The sequence below is a fragment of the Grammomys surdaster genome, unplaced genomic scaffold (genome assembly GCF_004785775.1).
Source record: "Grammomys surdaster isolate TR1022 unplaced genomic scaffold, NIH_TR_1.0 235, whole genome shotgun sequence".
Taxonomy (NCBI): Eukaryota; Metazoa; Chordata; class Mammalia; order Rodentia; family Muridae; genus Grammomys; species Grammomys surdaster.
The window spans coordinates 1,314,404-1,335,375 of NW_021604680.1; the positions used below are offsets into that span (position 1 = coordinate 1,314,404).

General features: G+C 36.7%; 1 protein-coding gene across 3 annotated transcripts in view; it reads right to left on the minus strand.

Moving 5' to 3' along the window:
- LOC114626443 (contactin-associated protein like 5-1) overlaps nt 1-20,972 on the minus strand; it is an 867,232-nt gene that overhangs the window by 455,692 nt on the left and 390,568 nt on the right. For all 3 annotated transcript variants that reach the window (XM_028773852.1, XM_028773850.1, XM_028773851.1), the window contains exon 6: nt 17,102-17,286. In XM_028773852.1, the coding sequence (XP_028629685.1) occupies nt 17,102-17,286 (185 nt within the window). The remainder of the gene's footprint in view (nt 1-17,101; nt 17,287-20,972) is intronic.

Here is a 20,972-nt window from a genome sequence, read left to right on the forward strand (position 1 = left end):
TCTCTCTCTCTCTCTCTCTCTCTCTCTCTCTCTCTCTCTCTCTCTCTCTCTCTCTTCTTTACGGTCTCTTCTATGTCTCCTCATCTGCCCCTTTCCACCTCCTCTCTCTTGCATGTGCAATTTTAGAGGAGGTCACAGTCTCCCAAACCGTAACATTATCTTTCTATCTCTCTTCTCATTAGTCAGATAGATTTTTTTCTTATCAATTATAAAATGTTTTAAATATTTCTTACTATAATACGACTATATCCTGTTTAATACTTTTCTCTGTGCTTTGCATTCTAAGCATTATAATGCTTTCATGTATTTTTAAATTTGAAGTGTTCTTTTTGTTTAACCAGATCTTTGTGTACACTTTCTAGATAACTTATTTGAATTTGGGAAGTGAGATCATGGGATGTATACAAAACATTTAATTTTTCAATTTAATTTTCTATACTTTTATGTTGTTCTTTTTTCTGGTCATAATTTCCTAAGATCTAGCTAAAATATTTTAAAGAATTTTAAACAATAATAATATAGAAATCTAGAAATAAAGCATGCAGACAATAATATAAGCTTTCAATTTTCCTATTATACAGTAATTGTGACTTCCTCATTAAGAAAATACTTTTCCATTCATTACAGATATTGGTTATTTATTTTCTTTTTATTTACATATAATAAATAACAGTGAAATTTAATTTTATTCCTTTTTTCAAAAAAAGGAACATTATAGCATGTAAGAAGTATTAAACTTATTCTGACAGTAAGTTGAATTCCAGCATAGAGTCATAAATTCACAAAATCATTGTGAACTTTTTGAACGGCTCCATATTTTATTTGCCTTAAAATGGACATATATATGTTTTAAGTAGCAAATCAATTTTAGTTTTAATATCTTTGTTCAAGTCAAGATTTTTCTGATAGGAACTAAGAAATTTATATATAACAGTTTGTAAATCTTGAAAAAGTTTAAAAATACTTATCAAAAATATTGATAACTATTTATAAAGGCATTTTCATTCAATGCATTATCCAACTATTTTTCATGTGAGCATTTTGTATTTTTATTGGTTATTTTATTTATTTACCTTTCAAATATTATCTCGCTTTACAGTTTCCCCTTTAGAATTTTGTATTTTTAAAAGGTTTCTTATTTTGTGTCTTTCAGAAGAATTAAATTGTAAACTATTATAAGAAACTTCTGTTTTTATGATTTTGAACAGCTAGTGGTAAATTTGTTCTCTTAACTTTTATGTTAGCCTACTTTAACTTCTAAAAAAACGACTTTTCTTCTGCTTCAAACATAGTAATTGTTGTCTATAGAATGGTTCTTGAAAAGACTAAAGAAAAATTAAAAAGCATTGTCTTTTCAATAACAAAATTTGAATCAAAAGATTTAGGGTAGAAATATTGTAGAAGGAAAATATGGAGTATACTAAATGTAACAAAACTGCAATCTCATGTTCCATGGAGAGGGAACAACCTGTATTGTTGTATGGGAGATTTGGAAAGAGATTTGGTGGGGGTGGGAGCACAGCAGGGAAGAATATGGGAGCTTCCTCACTGATCCTCTCTGGGGCTCCTAAGGAGGAAAAAAGAAGTAGGGATTCTTAGTCTTGACTGAACAGAATGAAGAGTCTCTATTGGCCAAACATCTGTGCATTTCTGTGAGATGGTTTCAAAAGTGGTGTAATTAAGGTAGGACCATTCAGCAGATGGGGTCATACACTGGATAAAAACAGAAAAAGAAAGTTGTACATTGTACTTGACTCTACTTCTTAATTGTGGCTGCAATATGACTAACTTCCTTAGTTTCTGCTGACTTACTGTTCCTGACATAATGGATTGTATCCCCAAACTGTGAGCCAAAACAATTCTCTTCTTTCATCAAGTTACTTTCTGCCCCACCAATATGTAAAGTAGATAAGAAAGAATTTATGCCATGATTCTTGTATCCATTATGCTTTAAGACTTTTAAAGTGGCTTGGGATTCAGATTGGCCCCAGAGCAAAACATCTGGATGGGTGGCACACAAAATCAGGGCCTGAGAGCAGTCAGGATATGACTTAGTTGTATTGTAAATTGTAGACTTAGTTTGTTATCAGGTAGTCATATTGGAAAACTCTGTTTCATGGATTGATATTGTTGCATCATACATACTAATTTCTCTAAATATTTCCCAACACCATAAATGCTACCACACAGAAAACAATAAATTCTTCACTAGTAATCAAGATCTCAGGTCACTTGTATCTGATTTTTATCTGATTTATGAAATATTTGATAGTAAAAGTTAAGATTTTTACTTTGAATTAGCTCTCTCACCAAGTCAGTCTTGCATATGATCCACAGTAGATAAAGTATGGAAACTATTATTTACAAAGATTGGCATTGACTGCTTAAAAATGGTCCTGACTTTTTCCCTTAATGTGACAGATGTTCAAGTTCCTGATTTGGGTTTTCTCCTTGACTTTGTGATCTGCAGATCTCAGGAATATGTCATAGCTGTGACAACCATTGTACAAGGCTGACTTTTAACTTCTGCCATTGTACTGAGTGAGAGTCTGACAGATCTGTACTCTATTTAATCTTCTCAATAGCTATCCATGTCCTCTTCAGTATCTGACCTAACATCCGGTTGATGGCTAGCTTCCACCAACCAAGTTTTAAAAAATGTCTTCAGGAAACATTCAAGACCTGTAGCAGGGATTTCTCACATTTCTGTACTTGATTGTCCCTTCAAGTTTCTTTGATATATGAATTTCTTTGTATTATCATGCTGGCACACACTATTAGAGGCAGAGTGTATCAGGGTTCTTGGGTCATATTTGGGACAATAATAATAATAATAATAATAATAATAATAATAACAACCACCTTTTTTGAGGTGACTCTGTTCCTTGGATAATTCACTTAGCTGTACAACTTCCCTTAGATAAATTTTCTTAATCTTCCCCCCACTGTCTTTCACCAAAAACATACTACAGGGCAGCTTACAGCATGGCAGAGTGAGCCAGTTGTTTTAGAGTGGCAATGGATAGCTTTTCTCCTAAGTGTTGTCTTTATTTATATTTTATATGATACTCTCTATAGTAAATCTAGAGTAAATTAGGAAGCATAATGAGAGACTAACCATGACCTTTATATTTTTATCTTTATTTTTGCTTTCAATGGTACTAATTATCCTATGCTGTTTTCTATACAATTTAATGAGTTCATCTATAAAATATTTTAAAACTACATTTGCTTCAAAAGCATATCTTATCTTAAATGTGTATTCATACATATTTGTGTATGTGTTCATGTGTATGCACTTGTGTTATCAGATGGGCATATGCATGTATGTGGAAGCCAAGATTCAACATTAAGTATCTTCTTCAACCAACTTCTACCTTACTTTTTGAGACAGGGTTTCTCACTGAACCCAGTGTTTACTAATTTGGCAATATTGAGTAGCCCAGGAGCTCCCAGAATCCTTTCATTTTCATCTCTCCAGTGTTGAAAAACAAGTCATTGTGCCCAGTTGATTTTTTCCATGGAGTTGGAGAATGAAATTCAAGCCTCTATGTTTGCGTTATTATTATTATTATTATTATTATTAATCATCAAGTGAGATATCTCTACAACCTCCTCAATTCTGAGCATGTGATTCAATCATAGATCAAAGCAATACTTGTTGACTTGGATTAAAATATATGATAAGCAACTTCCTTCTCATTCTGCTCAGGCCTTGTGCTTTTAGACAATTTTGTTGCCTTGTCACTTCCTTGTCCTGAGAAACTACACATTTTTCTGTCTTTGATCTTAGGCTCAGATGAAACCAGAGAGACTGCATATTCTACTCACAGCTTGCCTTTGCCAATATCCTCTCTCCAGGAATCTGATAAGATTTCTGGTGTCACAGGTTGTAGCCAGAAGAATGCAGAAAAACACCCTTTTGGGGGATAAAAGCATGAAGCTGTACACTTTGCTTCTCTTGCTTCTCTTGTCCTTTGACCTTATTACCCTGCTTTTCTTTCATAGCTATCCTCTTTTTTTTTTTTTTGGATCTTTGATGCTTCTTCCATGACAACAGGTTCTTCACTCTTTAACTAAATTTTTCTCTAGCTCAGTTTAAATGGTGATTCTGAAGTTTCCAATTTTAAGGTTTCTCAAATATGTTACTATTTTGTTTTGCCTTTGCTCTAGTAGTCAATTTGGTGATAGAAATTCTCCAACAATGAATGTGAGCTCTTGACTTCCTTTTTAGGGTCCTCTGAAATATAGCCAAGCTCAATGTCTCCTAGCCACATGGAAATTCCATGGCCAACAAAAGGGGAAGTAAAAGCTTATGAATTTGTAGCACTGTATAACAATATCAGTGCTCTTAATTTTGTGATAAATTCTCTTTATTTTTACATATTGATTTGAGAGCTGGTGAAATAGCTAAGTATATAAAAAACACTTGCCCAAAAGCCTGACAGTATGAATTCATCCCTAGAATTCAAATGCTAGAAGAAAAGCATGGACTCTAGCAAGCTGATCACTGATCTCCATAGGTGAGCAATAACAAGTACATATACACAGACTTGTACACACAATACTGAATAAAAATGTAATAAAATATTTCACATCAATTTGGTTCTAAATGTGTGAGTATGCACATGCACACACATGGATACATGTGAGTTAAAGATCAGTCCAGAATGTACAACCTACTGTATTTATTGAGACAATATCTCTCCTGTGAACTTGAAGTTGGCTGGCTAGTGAGACAAATTCATCTGTATTTTTCCCCCCCAGGACTGAGTTTTAAATGAAATCTACTCTTAAATCAACTTCACATAAAGTCATCTAAGAAGAAGGAAGCTAAATTGAGAAAATACCTCCATCAAATGGCCTATATGAAGTTCTTGGGAACATTTTCTTAATTAATGACTAGTTTGTAATAGGATAGGCTACTGTGAGCAATGCCACCCATGGGTAAGAGGTCTTGGGCTAATGAAGAAGGTAGGCTGATCAAGCCATGGGAAACAAGGCAGTAAGCAGTGCTCTTCCACAGGCTCTGCTTGAGTTCCTCATTTACTTCCTTCAGTGATTGACATCTGCCTGGAAGAATGAGAAGAAGTAGTCCCTTTCCTCCTCAATGGGCTTTGGTCATGGTGTTTATCACAGCAGAGAATGCAAACTAGTAGAATGTCCTCAGTATGGGTTGCAGATTCTCATTTTTAAAAGGCAAATGTTTTTCTAACTGAGCCATCTATCCTCTGGGTCACTTGATACTTCACTAAGGAGAGCCCAAGCTATATGCCTGGAATTCAATCATGCTTGATGACTTTCTGTCATTAGAAATGAAGTCGATAATCTCAAATTTCTGAGGAAATATATATTTTTAAGCATTGATTTGAATTGATTTCAAATGCCTGCAACCTCCACTCTGTGACCATGAACTCTAACACCTGTACTGTGAAACTCAAATAACCTAAAAAAACAAAAAACAAAAAAACAAAACAAAACAACCCCCCCAAAACAAAATAAAACAAAACAAAACAAAACAAAAAAACCTTCAAAAAGTTGCCCTGGTGGTGTGGTGTGTGGTGTGTATTATCATAGCAATATAAAGTAACCAACACATACAATATCTCTCCTTTATCCTGGAACTTGCCAATTCAGCAAGATTGGTTGACAACTGAGCCCCAGGAATTCACCTATCTCTGCTGCCACAACACTGAGATTCTAAATATGTTCCATAGCATCTAACACTTTTGATGTCAAATCTCATACTTGAATGACTTACTGACTGAACTGAGCCATCTCATCAGCTCAGTCCTATCTTTAAGAAAACTCAAAGTTCCATAGATCATGTATGCTATCAGCCCATCAGCCTGACCTGACTGTTTGGCACATTTTCCTAGAACCAGACAATGATCAGATCCATGCTCTTTAAGAGCCTGCTATAGACCTTGCAGAGAAAAACCAGAAGGCAAAGCACAGAATAACAGATGCTGCCAGTGGGATCTTAGTAGTACAGGATAACCACTCCAGCTTTCCCACAGGCCACCACATTGTTTCCCATGTGTGATCAGGTCTTGCACTTGAGGATAGAGCGTGAGGAATGTCTGTGGCTCATCCTGCTAAGTGAGTAAATGGTTATCTTTCACAGACTGGGACCACAGGGAGCAAACCAGCCACAAATTTGCCTAACATAAATGTTTGGATGTTGTCGAAAGCTATCAGTCACTACATTCATTAGCCAATTGGTCAATTTGTATATATTTTATTTCTCTAGAAAAGAATTGGATGAAAGTCTTTGTTTCAGTGTTTTCCATATGCTGAGAAGACAGGGGTCCCTGCTGTGGACATGACATTTATCTGTAAATCCACAGACCACATCCTGTTTGATAGGAACAATGCTCGTGGGCCAGGTGAAAAGATCCCAAATGTGTCACTACTGTTTTCCACCCTGACCTTCCCAACACATGCCAGTCTCAAATGTGATACCACTATCAAAATCTCTTCCTGTCTGTTCATCTGAGGATAAGAGGGAGCTGTACACAAAATGGACAGAGCTAGACATGGTACAATGTGACTTTGAAGGTAATTTGATCATGCTAGTAGAGTTGAATACATTTCATTGAATGAATCCTTTGCTTGATTTGTAACTCTTTAAATATTTAGATTAGGACATGTGGCTTTCCATTTGTACTTGCTCCAGGCTCTGTGTATGTCTGAGAGAGCTTGCCTAATTTTCTATTATTTTACTGATGACTGCAGTAATTCACCCAGTATTCAACATGTCTGATTAGCCACCTCCATTAGAAGTGGAAGGCTAATTAAGCTATACTATCAACATTCTAGCAGAAAATTGAATAAAACAAGAAAATATATTGTCAGTTGCTCCTGTGAATACTGATAAAAAACAAAACAAAAAAAAAAAAACAATTAATTCTGGGTTGGTGACTCAGTGCTGTCCTGTGACTTCATCTGCTTTTTAGAAAGAGAAGGAAGATTGCAAGCAACCTTGTCACAGAGAGCCCTCCTAACCAACCTTATTTGGGGCAGAAGCTGAGTGGTTGGACACTTGCCTAACATGCACGAGACTCTTGATTCAATCTCCAACCCCAAAAGAACAATAAAAGAGAGGAAGGATAGGCTTTCTTGGTATAATGCTAATATTAGAAGACTTTCTGTCATGTTTAATGTCATTTTTTTTACTTTTAATACTACATATTAACATGTGTCCTTTTTATATGTAGCAGATGTGCAGCTCAGTCTTCATGCAATTCCTGAACAACTGGAGCAGGGCCTATCCCAAAAGCTGTTGCCTCTATGTTGGATATGTTCATCTAGCTGGGCTGCCTGTCTTGCCTCACTAGGAGAAGATGCACCTAGCTTCACAGAAACTTGATATGCTAGGATGGAGCAAACCCAGAGGGGTCCCCACCAGCTCAGAGGAAAATGAGAGGGAATGATTGGGGGAAGTATTGTTTGAGGGGCTCACCTGGAGGGAGGCAGTGAGACATATGTAAAGTGAATAAAAGCAAACAAACAAATGAAACAAAGATGTGTCTTTTATGTGGCATAGTCATGTGTGCATTTGAATTCTCATGTATGTGTGTGCACAATCATATGGTAGCCAGAGCTTCACACTAGATGCTCTCTTCCTAGATTATTTATTTGTTTTTAACACATTTATTTAATAATTAGAGAATTAGTTAGGGTGGGGGAGATATACATCAGCCATGGAGCACATATGGAAGCTGGGTAAAGACTGAGAAAGGTGGTTCTCACCATACACCATGTAGGAATCAGAGAGTAAATGCAGATTATCAGGCTTGAAAGCAGATGCATTTACCTACTGAGTCTGCTGAGATACCAGCCATTCAATGCATTTTTGTTTGTTCGGTTTAGTGATAGTGTTACTGAACCTGAAGATCATAGATTAAGCTAGAATGGTTTTCCAGCAAGCCCCAGGGATCTTTTGTACTCTGCCTTTCGAGTCCTGGGATTATATTCATACATATGACCCCCTGAGGTAATGTTTTATGCCATTTCATAGTGATAAAATTCAAGGAAATACAAAACCAACAGAACCAAAAATCACAATTTTACACTGGACAATTAAAATGAAAGGGAATGACTTAAGAAAATTTAATCTTTCCCAGAAAGTGTTCAGACCCAGCTCCACTATCCATCTCCGATCTCCACGACAGCAGCCATATGTCCCCCATGAGTCTCTGGGCATCATGTGTCTGTAACTGTCTACTAGAGAAAGAGGAGTGAAGATGCTGTCTTCTCCTTGGGTCTTAGAGCTTCCTATGTGATACATCATGGATTACATATCTTACAAGCCTTGTTTAAAGGTTAATTATTGGTTTTGAATGCCAAATATCATCAGAGGCACACATGATTCTAGGTGATTCTACTGCATAGAGAAGTTCTGGAAGCTTTAAGAGATGGAGCCTAGTGGGAGTACGTAACTGTGAGGTTTTTATAGGCTGGGCCTTCATTTGCTCCCAGCTTCAACACTGCAGATTCAGCTAGCCTTGTGCTCTTGCTGCTGTGCCTGGTCCAAAATAATGAATGGTGTCTCTCTGGAGCTATAAGCCAAATTACACCTTTTCTCCTCTAAGTTACTTTGGTCAGAGTATTTCAGCAAATCAATAGAAGAGAAAATAATACAAGAGTGCAAGTGTTATATATTTGCTCTCTCTCTCTCTCTCTCTCTCTCTCTCTCTCTCTCTCTCTCTCTCTCCATCTCTTTCTCTCCATCTCTCTCTCTCTCTCTCTCTCTCTCTCTCTCTCTCTCTCTCTCACACACACACACACACACACACACACACACACACATCTTCTCATTTCTATTTTCTTATTTTGTTTTCATGAGAGTTTATGTATTCCTATGTAGTCCTTTTAGGCTAGGCTTGCAACTTAGTTTCCAAGGAAGAAAAACACCAATAGCAATTATACTTTACATTGACTTGGAAATCATTTTCTGGGAATCTGTAGTTATTTCAATCACAGATAAACAGTTCTAAGTGTACAGCCAGCCTTTTAATCATGTATGCAAGGTGAGGGATGTAGGCAGTGCCGATCAATAGCAATGGAGGCAGCAAGGACAGGCTCTTAACATGTGGAACCTTTTACTAACTTCTTATGGGGCACTGGGATGAAGTTTAGCTTCTATAGCCCATATGAGCTCCTATATTCCATCTGCATCACTGCAGAAATGGGGTATAGTGGTACATCTGCAATCCCACAGCTTGGAGGATAAACGCATGATTGGGAAATCAAGAACATTTTCAATCGCACTGTTAGTTCAGTACTAGTAGCTTGGGCAAACTAAGACCGTCCCTCAAAAAATGAAAAGAAAAAAGAAAATCTTTCCAGCAGAGAAGTAGGATTAGGGTTAGATTGATATTATGCTGATTTACACAAAGAGAACTCATTTGCATAATTAAGAAATATTCCCAGCATTATAAGCAAGTTGTAGTTTTTAGAAACAAATGAAAGAGAAGCAGAAAAATATCAACCCTTATGAGAAACTTAAATTACAAAGCATGTATGTGATGATGAGATAGTTTTCAAATAGGTAAATTTAATTGTATCATATAAAATTTTATATATAGATATAGATATATAGATATAGATATATATTCCACAATAACAATATAAATAATAAATAAATGTATTAAAAATAAATAAATAATATAGGAGGAGATCCAGAAAAAAAATACCATCCAGTATAGCATTTTAGTTGCCATACAAATGTGCATTTGTATGTAGACATGAATATCTTCATACAAATATTAAAAGCAAAAAATGACATTAAATATGACATATATATATATATATATATATATATATATATATATATATATATGGTTTCTGTATATAGCTGTGACTATATTCTGGAACCTATTATGTAAACAAGGATAACTTCAAGCTTATACAGCTCTGCCTACCTTCACCCCTCAGTGGTGGTTTAAAGGTGTATGCCACCATGCCCAGCAAAAATGAAATTTTAAGAGAAAAACTATAAATTGAAAAAGTATGAGAACTTGAAATTTTAGAAGTATATGTAAGAACCATGTCATGAAGCATTCCTTCTTTCTGTGGTCTCAACTTCTTAAACTATGGCAAAAAATTTAAAAGTCACTTAAAGTTAAATATTAAAACGTAAAATGTCCCTTCTGCATAATGCCACTCTTGGGTACTCGTCCAGCATTCTCTGGATTGCATTGCTGCTAACTTTGTCTACTTAGTTTAAAAGAAAAATTCAAACATAGCTGGATATGGTGATGTATACCGTTAATCCCAGCACTACAGAGCCAGAAGAACGTGGATCTCTATGAGTTTGAAGCAAACCTTCTCTACAATGTAAATTATAGGACAGCTAGGACTAACACAGGTAATATCTTATATGTATGTACATATGTTCATATGTACATATGTATGTATGTATGTATGTGTACACACACATGCACACACACATACACACACACACACACACATACACACACACAAATATGAGAGAAAGATGACGAGAGATTCTACCAAATCAGAACACACAGGATTCGTTTATTTCTTCCAGTGAATACATTGTAGCTTTGGATGTTTCTGCATAGTAATTCTGCCTTAGTTGAGATCAACAACAAGATAAGTCTTATTAAATGGTTATGATAGGAGTGCATTTTAAGTGGAGCTAATTCTGATTTGCACAAAAAGAGGAAAGGCCCAAACACTGTGGCTTCCCATGCACCTTTCCTCATCTGTTAAAATTATAATTAAACAAGGAGAGTTAGATGCCCATCATGTGAACTGAGAGATTAACTTATTTTGAGGAACCACAAGTATATTATACTTGTACTTTATGGATACAGGTCAACTCTGAGGGGAAGGTTATGAAAACCTAGCCCCCATTTGAATCTAAATAAGAAACTGTCTCCTGGGAGCCTCAATATTACAGATCTGAGGGGAAAGAGCAACTGTCTCACTGGTCACCATCACCTCTTATCCCAGATAAACCATGAACAGCATGTCATAGTTCAGATGAGCCCTAGAACAAACTTTTTTCTGTGTGGACACATGCAAAGTCATTGTGACACTTTGGTACACTACTCTAATGTGGGGCTGACCATAATTTTTTATTACCAACACTTTTGAACTATGGACAATTTTCCCATCAAAGTCCCATAAAATGATATATGCTTCCACTATGGTTCTTGGTAGTCCAACAGAACTTGATGGTAAGATTTATTTCTGAGGACACGCACACTTTGATCTTTGGATAATAAAAATCATGTTGGATATGAATAATAAGTTACTCCCTACCAGATAGACTTCATAGTATCTGAGGTATCAGTGGTGTACAGAGCCATTAATCCTGTGAGCTAAAGTAATAACTTACCAGGGAAGATATACCCACCAGTGAACCAGTAGAATAACTATTAGAAGCGTAACCCACTGCTTTTCCTTTTGCTTTTTGTTTTTAATTCTTCGCATATAGCAAGTTACATTTACATTTATGAGCAAATTTTGAGAAAATAAATGTGGGTATGGGAAACCATGTCTCATTGAATGATATAATCATGTCTTAAAGATTATATCTATTATATAGCAACAATGAAGTGCACTATACTTTTGGATTCTTTGAACATGCATCATGCTGTGCTACAAGATGGTGGTCTTGAAAGTCTGAGTGAATCTTCACTGGAGCATGATTTAGAATTTCCTGTTTTGGTAATTATATAGATTCTATGTTTGCATATGTAAAAGTAATTTATATTTTACTATGTCTATGTTCTTTTGATGTTTTCCCATATATGAGTTAGTTGATTTGTCAAAAACTATATTTGTCAATTTGTTAAAAATTATATACTTTGAAACACTGTTTCTAGTTATTTGGTGGGTTATGATGCCATTATACATGAATTTTTGAATGGAAAGACTTTTTAAAATTTTTATGGAAATAAAAATTATCCTATTTTACTACTTGTCCTCTGGAATCTCTGTCATACCTAGAAAGATCTCTATGCTTTCAAATTCAAACAATTATTTCATTTTCTCAGATATTTGTATAAACTTAATCATAAACTTGTATGAATATCATGGAAATATTTATTTCATTTTGCTAATTCATCCATTTATTTTATACATATATGTATATATATATATAATAAAATGTATCTTATATAATAAAATGTATCTTATATAATAAAATGTATCTTAATCATACTTTTAACATAATCATCTCATATCCCCTTCCTCCTTCTTCCAACATGGCTCCTCTCTTCTATTTTCTTTCTTTTTATTGGCTTGCTTGTTTGTTTGCAGTCCACTGCACTTCACTGCTTGCCAGTATAAATTATTGGTTCATTTTTCTAGAAATGGTCTCAGGTAGTCCAGACTGTACATTCGCTCTACATAGCCTAAAATTAATACCTGATCATCCTGCCTATACCTGTCAAGTGTTGACATTACAAGTGTGTGCTGCCATCTCCAGCTCACACATGAAATTTTGGAGTTTTTTAAAGAAAAAAATATAGATATAAGTTTATGTATGTATTTGTGTGTGTGTGTGTGTGTGTGTATGTGTGTGTGTATGTGTGTGAGTGTATGTGTATGTGTGTATGTGTGTGCTTATACATGAATGTAGTTGCTCCAAAGACAGCAACAGATCCTCTAGACCTGGTGTTGTAGGGAGTTGAAAGCCACCCTTGCATATGCAACAAATTCAGCTTAGGTTCACTACAAGAACATTACACACTTTTACTGGATGAGCCGTCTCTTGAGCCATCTACCCATTTATTCTTAAATGTTCAGAGCTCTTATTTAATCTAGTTTTAGGCTTTTGTGTGGTTAATTTTCTTGGATTTATTTCCCTTAATGTAAACATTTTATTCTTATGAATTTTTCTCCTGGTGTGTACGGAATGGGTGATATATGCAGGTGTTTTGAAAATGATTCTATGATTTGGGATATTTTTAGATAATGATATAAAAGAGGATCACTGAGTCCTCTTGAATACAAAGAACTTCTTGAACTACTAGGTCATTAGACAACAAAACATCTTTCTAAACTGCTTTTTGCTCCAGGCTGGAGGGAAAAAGAAAGGATGTCATATTACTCCATCATTTGGAGCAGTTCATGGTGTCAGTGATATCTGTTTGAAGAACACTCTTAGATGCTGTATGTCCTCTCTCTGCTTTTCCCTGTTTGGTAGCATTCTGTAAGGTCTGATCTATGCTGCGTCTGGGAAGCAGATGGGTGCAAACTTCTTAGGATGACAAAGGCCATTCTGGATGATTCACAAAATGCCATAAGTCTCTTGATCAACATCCATAATGCTGTCTTAGTTACTTTAGTATTGCTGTGATAAGATACCATGACCAAGGCAAACTATAGGAAAAAAAAATAAAAGAGTTTATTAGAGTTCATGGTTCCATGGGTTAGATTCCATGGCCATTGTGGGATAGAGCAGAATAGCAAGCAGGCAGGGATTAAACTATCGCAGTAGCTGAGCAATTATATTTTGATACATAAGCATCAGGCAGAGAGAGAAAGTTAGTTAGAAATGGCTTAGGGTTTTTAAAATCTCAAAGGACTACCCTCAGTGACACACCGTCTTCAATAAGACCACAGCTCCTAAGCCTTCCCAATCAATCCACTGACTGAAGACCAAGAATGAAAATATGAACACTTCTCATTAAAACCACTGTAATGTATAAAAGAAAGTTCAGTAACTACCATATTTTCTGGCCAGTAGTCCTACATTTTGGTAAAGCAGGTAAGTAAAGATAGAATTGGATAATATAATTAGCCCTAATATAAAACATAATAGAAGAAATCTGAAAAGTCTCCTGGAATTGTCTGACAGTGGGTTCCATGAAATGACATCAGCATCTTTCCAACTGTAGGAGCTGACATCTCATTTTTACACAGAACTCTGGGCATAGGCTAGAGGGTTGTTTCTACTTAAGGAAAAGCACTATGATGGAAACCACCCTCAACATGGACATCAGTGTTCAGCTCATTCTAAGAACTGCAATAGTTTTGCTTCTGAGTAACTGAAATTTTGGGATTTTTGGTTCATACCAGCTTGTGGGTTGGAAAGAGCTGAATGGAACATTTCTTTCCACCCAAAAGGCTTTCTTCCCTATACCTCTTTGAGGTAAATAATCAAGGCTAGATACTTCTGACATATAACTCTTGTCGTCCAGTGCAGCTGTTGTTGGCCACCATTCTCAATCTGTCTTCTTTTATGATGTCTAAAGCAACCTGTCTGCAAATTCAGGCAATTTTTTTTTGAGGCTTCTGAAGCTCCCATTGCTTTAGATGAACATTTCAAGTGTTTTTACCCGTAAGAATTGTTTTTCAGGAGGCAGAAGAAGTTCCTACTTCATAAACTGAGGAACCTCTCTGAGTCCCTTCCCTAATATTCTCTTCAATGTCACACAGCGGTGAGTTCATAAACTATCTATACTAATGGGATCATACATGGGTAAACAGGCTTGTAAATCAATAGTAAATTAGGTAATAGAATAGATTTTAGAACAGTGAACTTGGCCATTAAAATATTTAGAAAAATATGGTGAGAGTGAATAAATACTTCATGGTTTTCTTTTTCTTAATATTGCCTTCATGTTCATTAAAGATATCTCTGTGCTTTGAAGTAAACCTAATTTACTGTGATGCCTTTGTTTCTTCAATCAATTAAAGAAGTTGTCACAGGAATGTTATGCCTACTCAAAGATTTTCCATAGTCAGCAATTCAAAAATACCTACCTGGTATCTTGCATTTTGAGCCAAGGGATATCAATGTGTCTTTTGAAGTTATTGAATGGCATATATTATCTACTGAACAGAAGTTGACATCAAAGGAAAAGACCTTTCCTAATACTCATGATGATGATGACTGAAAAAAGAAAAACTGTCTGATCCTATTTTTTCCATTATTTCTTTCTCCTTCATTTTAATCCCCTATCCTGCCAGGGCTTTGAATCAGGCATAAGGTTAGCCGATTCCTGGTCTGGGACATCTATAAAGCAATAAGTCAAACCTGAACTTGCAGTGTTTATCATCATCTTGGTATAAGACCTTTTCCAGACAAAGCAGTTATAAAAATTCTGGTGTGTAAATAGATAAATGAGAGATAATTACATAGCAAAATAATCACAAACTAACAAATTTATTTCCTCAAAAATATTTCATTTAATTTAGTGACCTATCTATTTAATCACATCTATGCAGTTCAGTTTATGTTTTAATAATAGACATGTCTACTAAGCAGCTTTAAAACTTTCTGAAAATCTAACCACTGGTCCTCCTGTAATTAACTAATCTCTGCATAGCACTTTTAATGCCTTAAACCCTGCCCACTCTGTTGCTTGCAATTTCTGCTTTGGGGACTGGTACATACACCCTACATCTTACCTTCTGTGATAATCTGAATTCTTGGCCCAGTGAGTGCACTATTAAGAGGTGTGGCCTTGTTGGAGTAGGTGTGGCCTTGGAAGTGTATCATTGTGTGTATGTGCTTTGCAACCTTCCTCCTAGCTGTCCGTAAGGCAATCTTCTCCTAGTGGCCTTCAGATAAAGATGTAGAACTCTCAGCTCCTCCTGCACTATGCCTCCCTGGATGCTACCATGCTCCTGCCTTGATGATAATGGACTGAATCTCTGAACCTGTAAGCCAGCCCCAATTAAATGTTGCCCTTATAAGAGTTGCCTTGATCATAGTGTCTGTTCACAGCAGTAAAACCCCAACTAAGACAGCTTCTGATAAGGCTAATTGGAACCTTCTTTCAAGACTTAGTGAAGTCTCCTGTTGGAAATCTTGTACCTCTTTCTATGAATGAAATATTCTGTATCCTTCTGTCCCCATCCCAAGAGTCACATCCTATTTTCCACTGTCCCTTGGATACCCTACTTTATGGTACACCAACTATTGAACTGCAAGATCTGTGCCCTACTTTGTAATGTAGTTTGATCCATTTTACAGATCTCTTCCATCAGGGGTCTGGGTTCAGTCTTTAACACCACAAAAACGGGGGAAAAGTTCTAGCCTCTTAGTTAAACCTTCAAATGAAACCTGCTGATGATAGATTTTAAGACTCCTGGAAATTTTTAAATTAGATATTTGTATATGACTCAGGGGTACTAAACTCAAGTCATCAGGCTTGGCAGCATATTCCTTTACTGAATGAACCATCTTGCTAGTTCATGCTGAGATATTCTTGATATTTTCTGTATCATTTTTTAGTCCAACTAATTGAAATTGTTTGTTCAGTATGAATGATCTTATGTAAACAAGAAATAATAACACTGGGAGGTTATATATATATATATATATATATATATATATATCCATATGTGTGCACACATGATCACAAACACACACATACACATACCACTTATATGTATACACTTAAAGATACATGCACATTTTTATGGTTAGCTTCAAATATCTACTTGCTACAACTTAGAATCACCTTGGAAGAGAATCAATTGAGTCTTTTTTAGACTGAGATCTATCTGGTTTGTAGGAAACTGTTTCTATTGCTGATTGAGGTGGGGAGATTCACTCTGAATGTGATCTGTGCAATCACATGGGTTGTACCCTGATTACATAAATGTGAAGAAAGCTACTAGAGAATAAACAAGAGAAAATGCATTCTTTTTTATTTTTCTTCATCATTGATGCAATGTGACTGCCTAGCATTTGAGTTCTCGTCTTTACTTTTCTGAAATGATGGATTCTAATCAGGAATCATAAAAGCCAAATAAACCACTTGTTGGCAACTTTTTTTGACAGAGCAACAGAAATTACACTAGGATACATATATACATACATATGCATACACATACATTCATACATACACACACACACACACACACACACACACACACACACACACACACATGCCCACAGAGAGTAAAAAGAAGTATTGATTTTTAAGTTATACAGTTGATACTTTATTAGGGAAACAAAGTGTGACCAAGACATTTCTAGACCTCAGTGTAGATCTTCCTGGCAGACTCCTCCCTTGTGTCCTAGCCCAGATGGAGGTGCTTAAACACTCTATTTACAGACCTTTCCCTCATTTCTGGGAACCTGTGGGGAGGATTGACTTACCTCATAGTCAATGTCCAGGACATCTGTCTCACCCTTGGTCCGGAAGTGCTGCGTGTTCATGTCCACAGTGAAGTTTGCCTGCTTTCCCACACGCTCCAGGAGAACTGAATGCCAATGCTGGTCATCTAAAAGGCTACCCAGGATGACCAAGGGCACAGTGCTGCCGAGTCGAGCTTTACTGTCATCTGCAGAGTGAGGAAGAAGGAATGAAGTCTTAGCTACAGCAACTTTGAATTCTACACATCAACAGCACTGATTGCAGGTTACCTGAAGTTTCCTCAAACAAACCCAGCTCAAGCTGTCCCTCTACCTTGCATATTATTTAGCATTTACCAGGAGTTATACACAGGCTTTTCCTTTGATTCCAGAACCCAGTTCTGCACCCCACTTCCTGACAGGAAATATAATCTGTCCAAGTACATCAGCAATTGCATGGTGACAGAATTTTTATAGTATTGGATACAAGAATAAAATTGAAATGAAAAGTTTTTACGTTTAAGAAAAACAAAGACACACACGCACACACACACAATTTTTGAGGATTATGAATGAAGAAAGCAAATCTTGACCTAAGTTTGGAGCAAGCCAATGGCCATAAAGAGTGTGTTTGTGCATACAGGAGCAGAAAAATCATAACCATTCCAGCTGTAATTGTTGAGTGCCTACTGTATGAACTGAGTCCCTCCACCAAAAGGGTAATGGCTGCCACTACCACACACAGATTTTGTCTCAACATTAAAAGAATGCTGTCATTACTGATACATATACATTTTTAAATCTTTATAAATTGTGAGTGAGTGTATGTGTGTATGTGTGTGTGTGTGTGCATGTGTGTGTGTGTGTGTGTATACCATGATGCATGTTTGGAGGTCAGAGACAGCTTTGAACACCAGTCTTCACCTTGCATTTTGCTTCAGACAGAGTATCTTGTTTGCCCCTGAGTAACCAGCCTATGAGGATCTGGAGATTCTCTCTCATATCTGTCTCTCAGCCTGCAGTAAAAACTTATATGAAGTTATAGACAGTTTTGCTTTATGAAAGTGTTGGAGATCCAAATTTCAGATTTTCACACTTAGATGGCAAACACTTTGACCCACTAAGTCACCTCCCTACGCCACTTCCTATGTATCTTTCTTGGTGTTGGAAGAGGTGAACAATGTCTTCATTTTTATTTCATTTTTGTAAGCCACATTCTCTGACTTTTGACCATTTGTTTTCACAACAATTTAGATTTAGTCAAACATCTGTGGTATAAACTTTGTGGCTATCTTCCTGATCTATTACTTTTTGAGTGTTACTTTCTCTGTAATATTTACTTTAATAGTGAAGATATTTTTCTGTCGAAACTTCATTATTTGAGGCCTGGAGAGGTGGCCCTGCAGTCTAAGAGCTTGTTTTGCGAACTCCAGAATCCAACTTCAGATCTGTAGAAAACCTATTAAATGCCTGGTGGGTGTGGTGGCCCACTGTAATCCCAGCCCTGGAGAGTAGAGACTGAGGATTGCAGTGCAAACTGTCTCACAACACTCTCCATCTCCCTGACCTCTAGGATTGCTTGAGGACCCCATCCTTGATAAATAAGGAAGAAGAGCAATGTAGAATGACTTCCAACATCAACAGTAGACCTTCATTTCCAGGAGCATACAGATGCACATCCACCCACAAGCATATATGCCTGCATACATACAAAGAAAAACCTCTGCACTCACACACGTCTGACATGTGAACATATGAAAAAAACAGAAAACAAAAAGGAATCACCATAATTTCTCTTTCTGTAACAGCCTACCCCTGCTTTGAGATCAGAGGAAATACTACAGCATGTTTTACTATTAATTCATGATGCATTTAGAAATCCAGATCTTTTTTTGGTTTATTCAGGAAGATAGGCAATTTGTGTTGTCTCATCCCTATTAGTGCACTATGTCAATTGAACATCTTAGGAAAACAGGCTCCCTGAAGTGCCAACAGAGCAAACTACAAGGCTAAGTCCAAGTCGGGATAGGGATCTTTAAGTCCTGACCCTAGTCACCCTATCTGGAAATGCATTATATAATAATAAGTTAGTAAGCCACTGAAAAAAAGGCAAATGATTTTAAAAATGGACATGACGTTCAGTAGTTTGGATAAAGAATAAACTACATGTAAAATCATGAATAGATATGATAGATGTTAAAGTGGCATTTATGAATGAAAACTATATTTTTAGATGAAATTAAAAGTGAAACCTAACCTTTTGGCTGGGGCAGACACAGAGTTGGTCTGCTCCTGTGGAGATATTGAATCCTGAGCCATCCTAGAGGAACCACTGCACTCAGAGCTGTCAGTAAAAACTCCATCTCACTCCCTAAGCCCCAGAGTTACATCTGGGAGGCAGGAACAATCAGGACCCACCAGCTACCCAAAACCCGTCCCTCCAGAATTCCACTTCCCTTCCACCCCTGCCTGGTCCTTTTGGCTGGGGAAGACACAGAGTTGGTCTGCTCCTGTGGAGATACTGAATCCTGAGCTATCCTAGAGGAGCCACTGCATTCAGAGCAGCAGAGGAGCCAATGCACTCAGAGCAGCAGACACCCAGCTGGTTTGCACTTGGGTGACATTGCATCCTGAGCCATCCTAGAGGAACCACTGCACCCAGAGCAGAAGGATTTCCAGATCCAAGAGGTGGCCTGAGTCCCAGGAGTTCTTCCACCAAGGAGATTAGGATCAAAAGACCACAGAGACATCTGGATTCTGAGGAGCTCTGCCACAAGCAAGACAACTGGAAATACAGACTCCAGTCTTACACAGTGAGGGCAAGTAACACTAGAGTTAACCAGATGGCAAAAGGCAAGCTCAAGAACATAAGCAACAGAAACCAAAGTTACTTGGCAACATCAGTACCCAGTTCTCCCAATATAGCAAGCCCTGGACACGCGATCACACCTGAAAAGCAGGATTCAGAATTAAAATCACTTCTCATGATGATGATAGAGGATTATAAGAAGGACATAAGTAACTCCCTTAAAGAAGTACAGGAGAGTACAAGTAAACAGGTAGAAGCCCTTAAAGAGGAATCACAGAAATCCGTTAAAGAACTGCAAGAAAACACAAAGAAGGAATTAAACAAAAGCATTCAAGATCTAAAAATGGAAATAGAAACAATAAAGAAATCTCAAAGGGAGATAACCATGGAGATAGAAAACCTAAGAAAGAGATCAGGAGTCACAGACGCAAGCATCACCAACCGAATACAAGAGATAGAAGAGAGAATCTCAAGTGCAGAAGATACCATGGACAATATTGACACAGTTGTCAATGAAAATGCAAAATGCAAAAAAACTCCTGACTCAAAACATCCAGGAAATCCAGGACACAATGAGAAGAGGAAACCTAAGGATAATAGGTATAGATGAGAATGAAGATTCCCAACTTAAAGGGCCAGTAAATATCTTCAAAAAAATTATTGAGGAAAACTTCCCTAACCTAAAGAACAAGATGCCCATGAACATACAAGAAGCCTACAGAACACCAAATAGACTAGACCAGAAAAGAAATACCTCCCTTCACATAATAAGCAAAACATCAAATGTACAAAACAAAGAAAAAATACTAAAAGCAGTAAGGGAAAAAGGTCAAGTAACATATAAAGGCAGACCTATAAGAATTACACCAGACTTCTCACCAGAGACTATAAAAGCCAGAAGAGCCTGGACTGACATCATACAGATCCTAAGAGAACACAATTGCCAGCCCAGATTACTATACCCAGCAATATTCTCAATCACTATAGATGGTGAAACCAAGATATTTCACGACAAAACCAAATTTGCACAATATCTTCTCACAAACCCAGCACTTCAAAGGATAATTGATGGAAAATGCCAACACA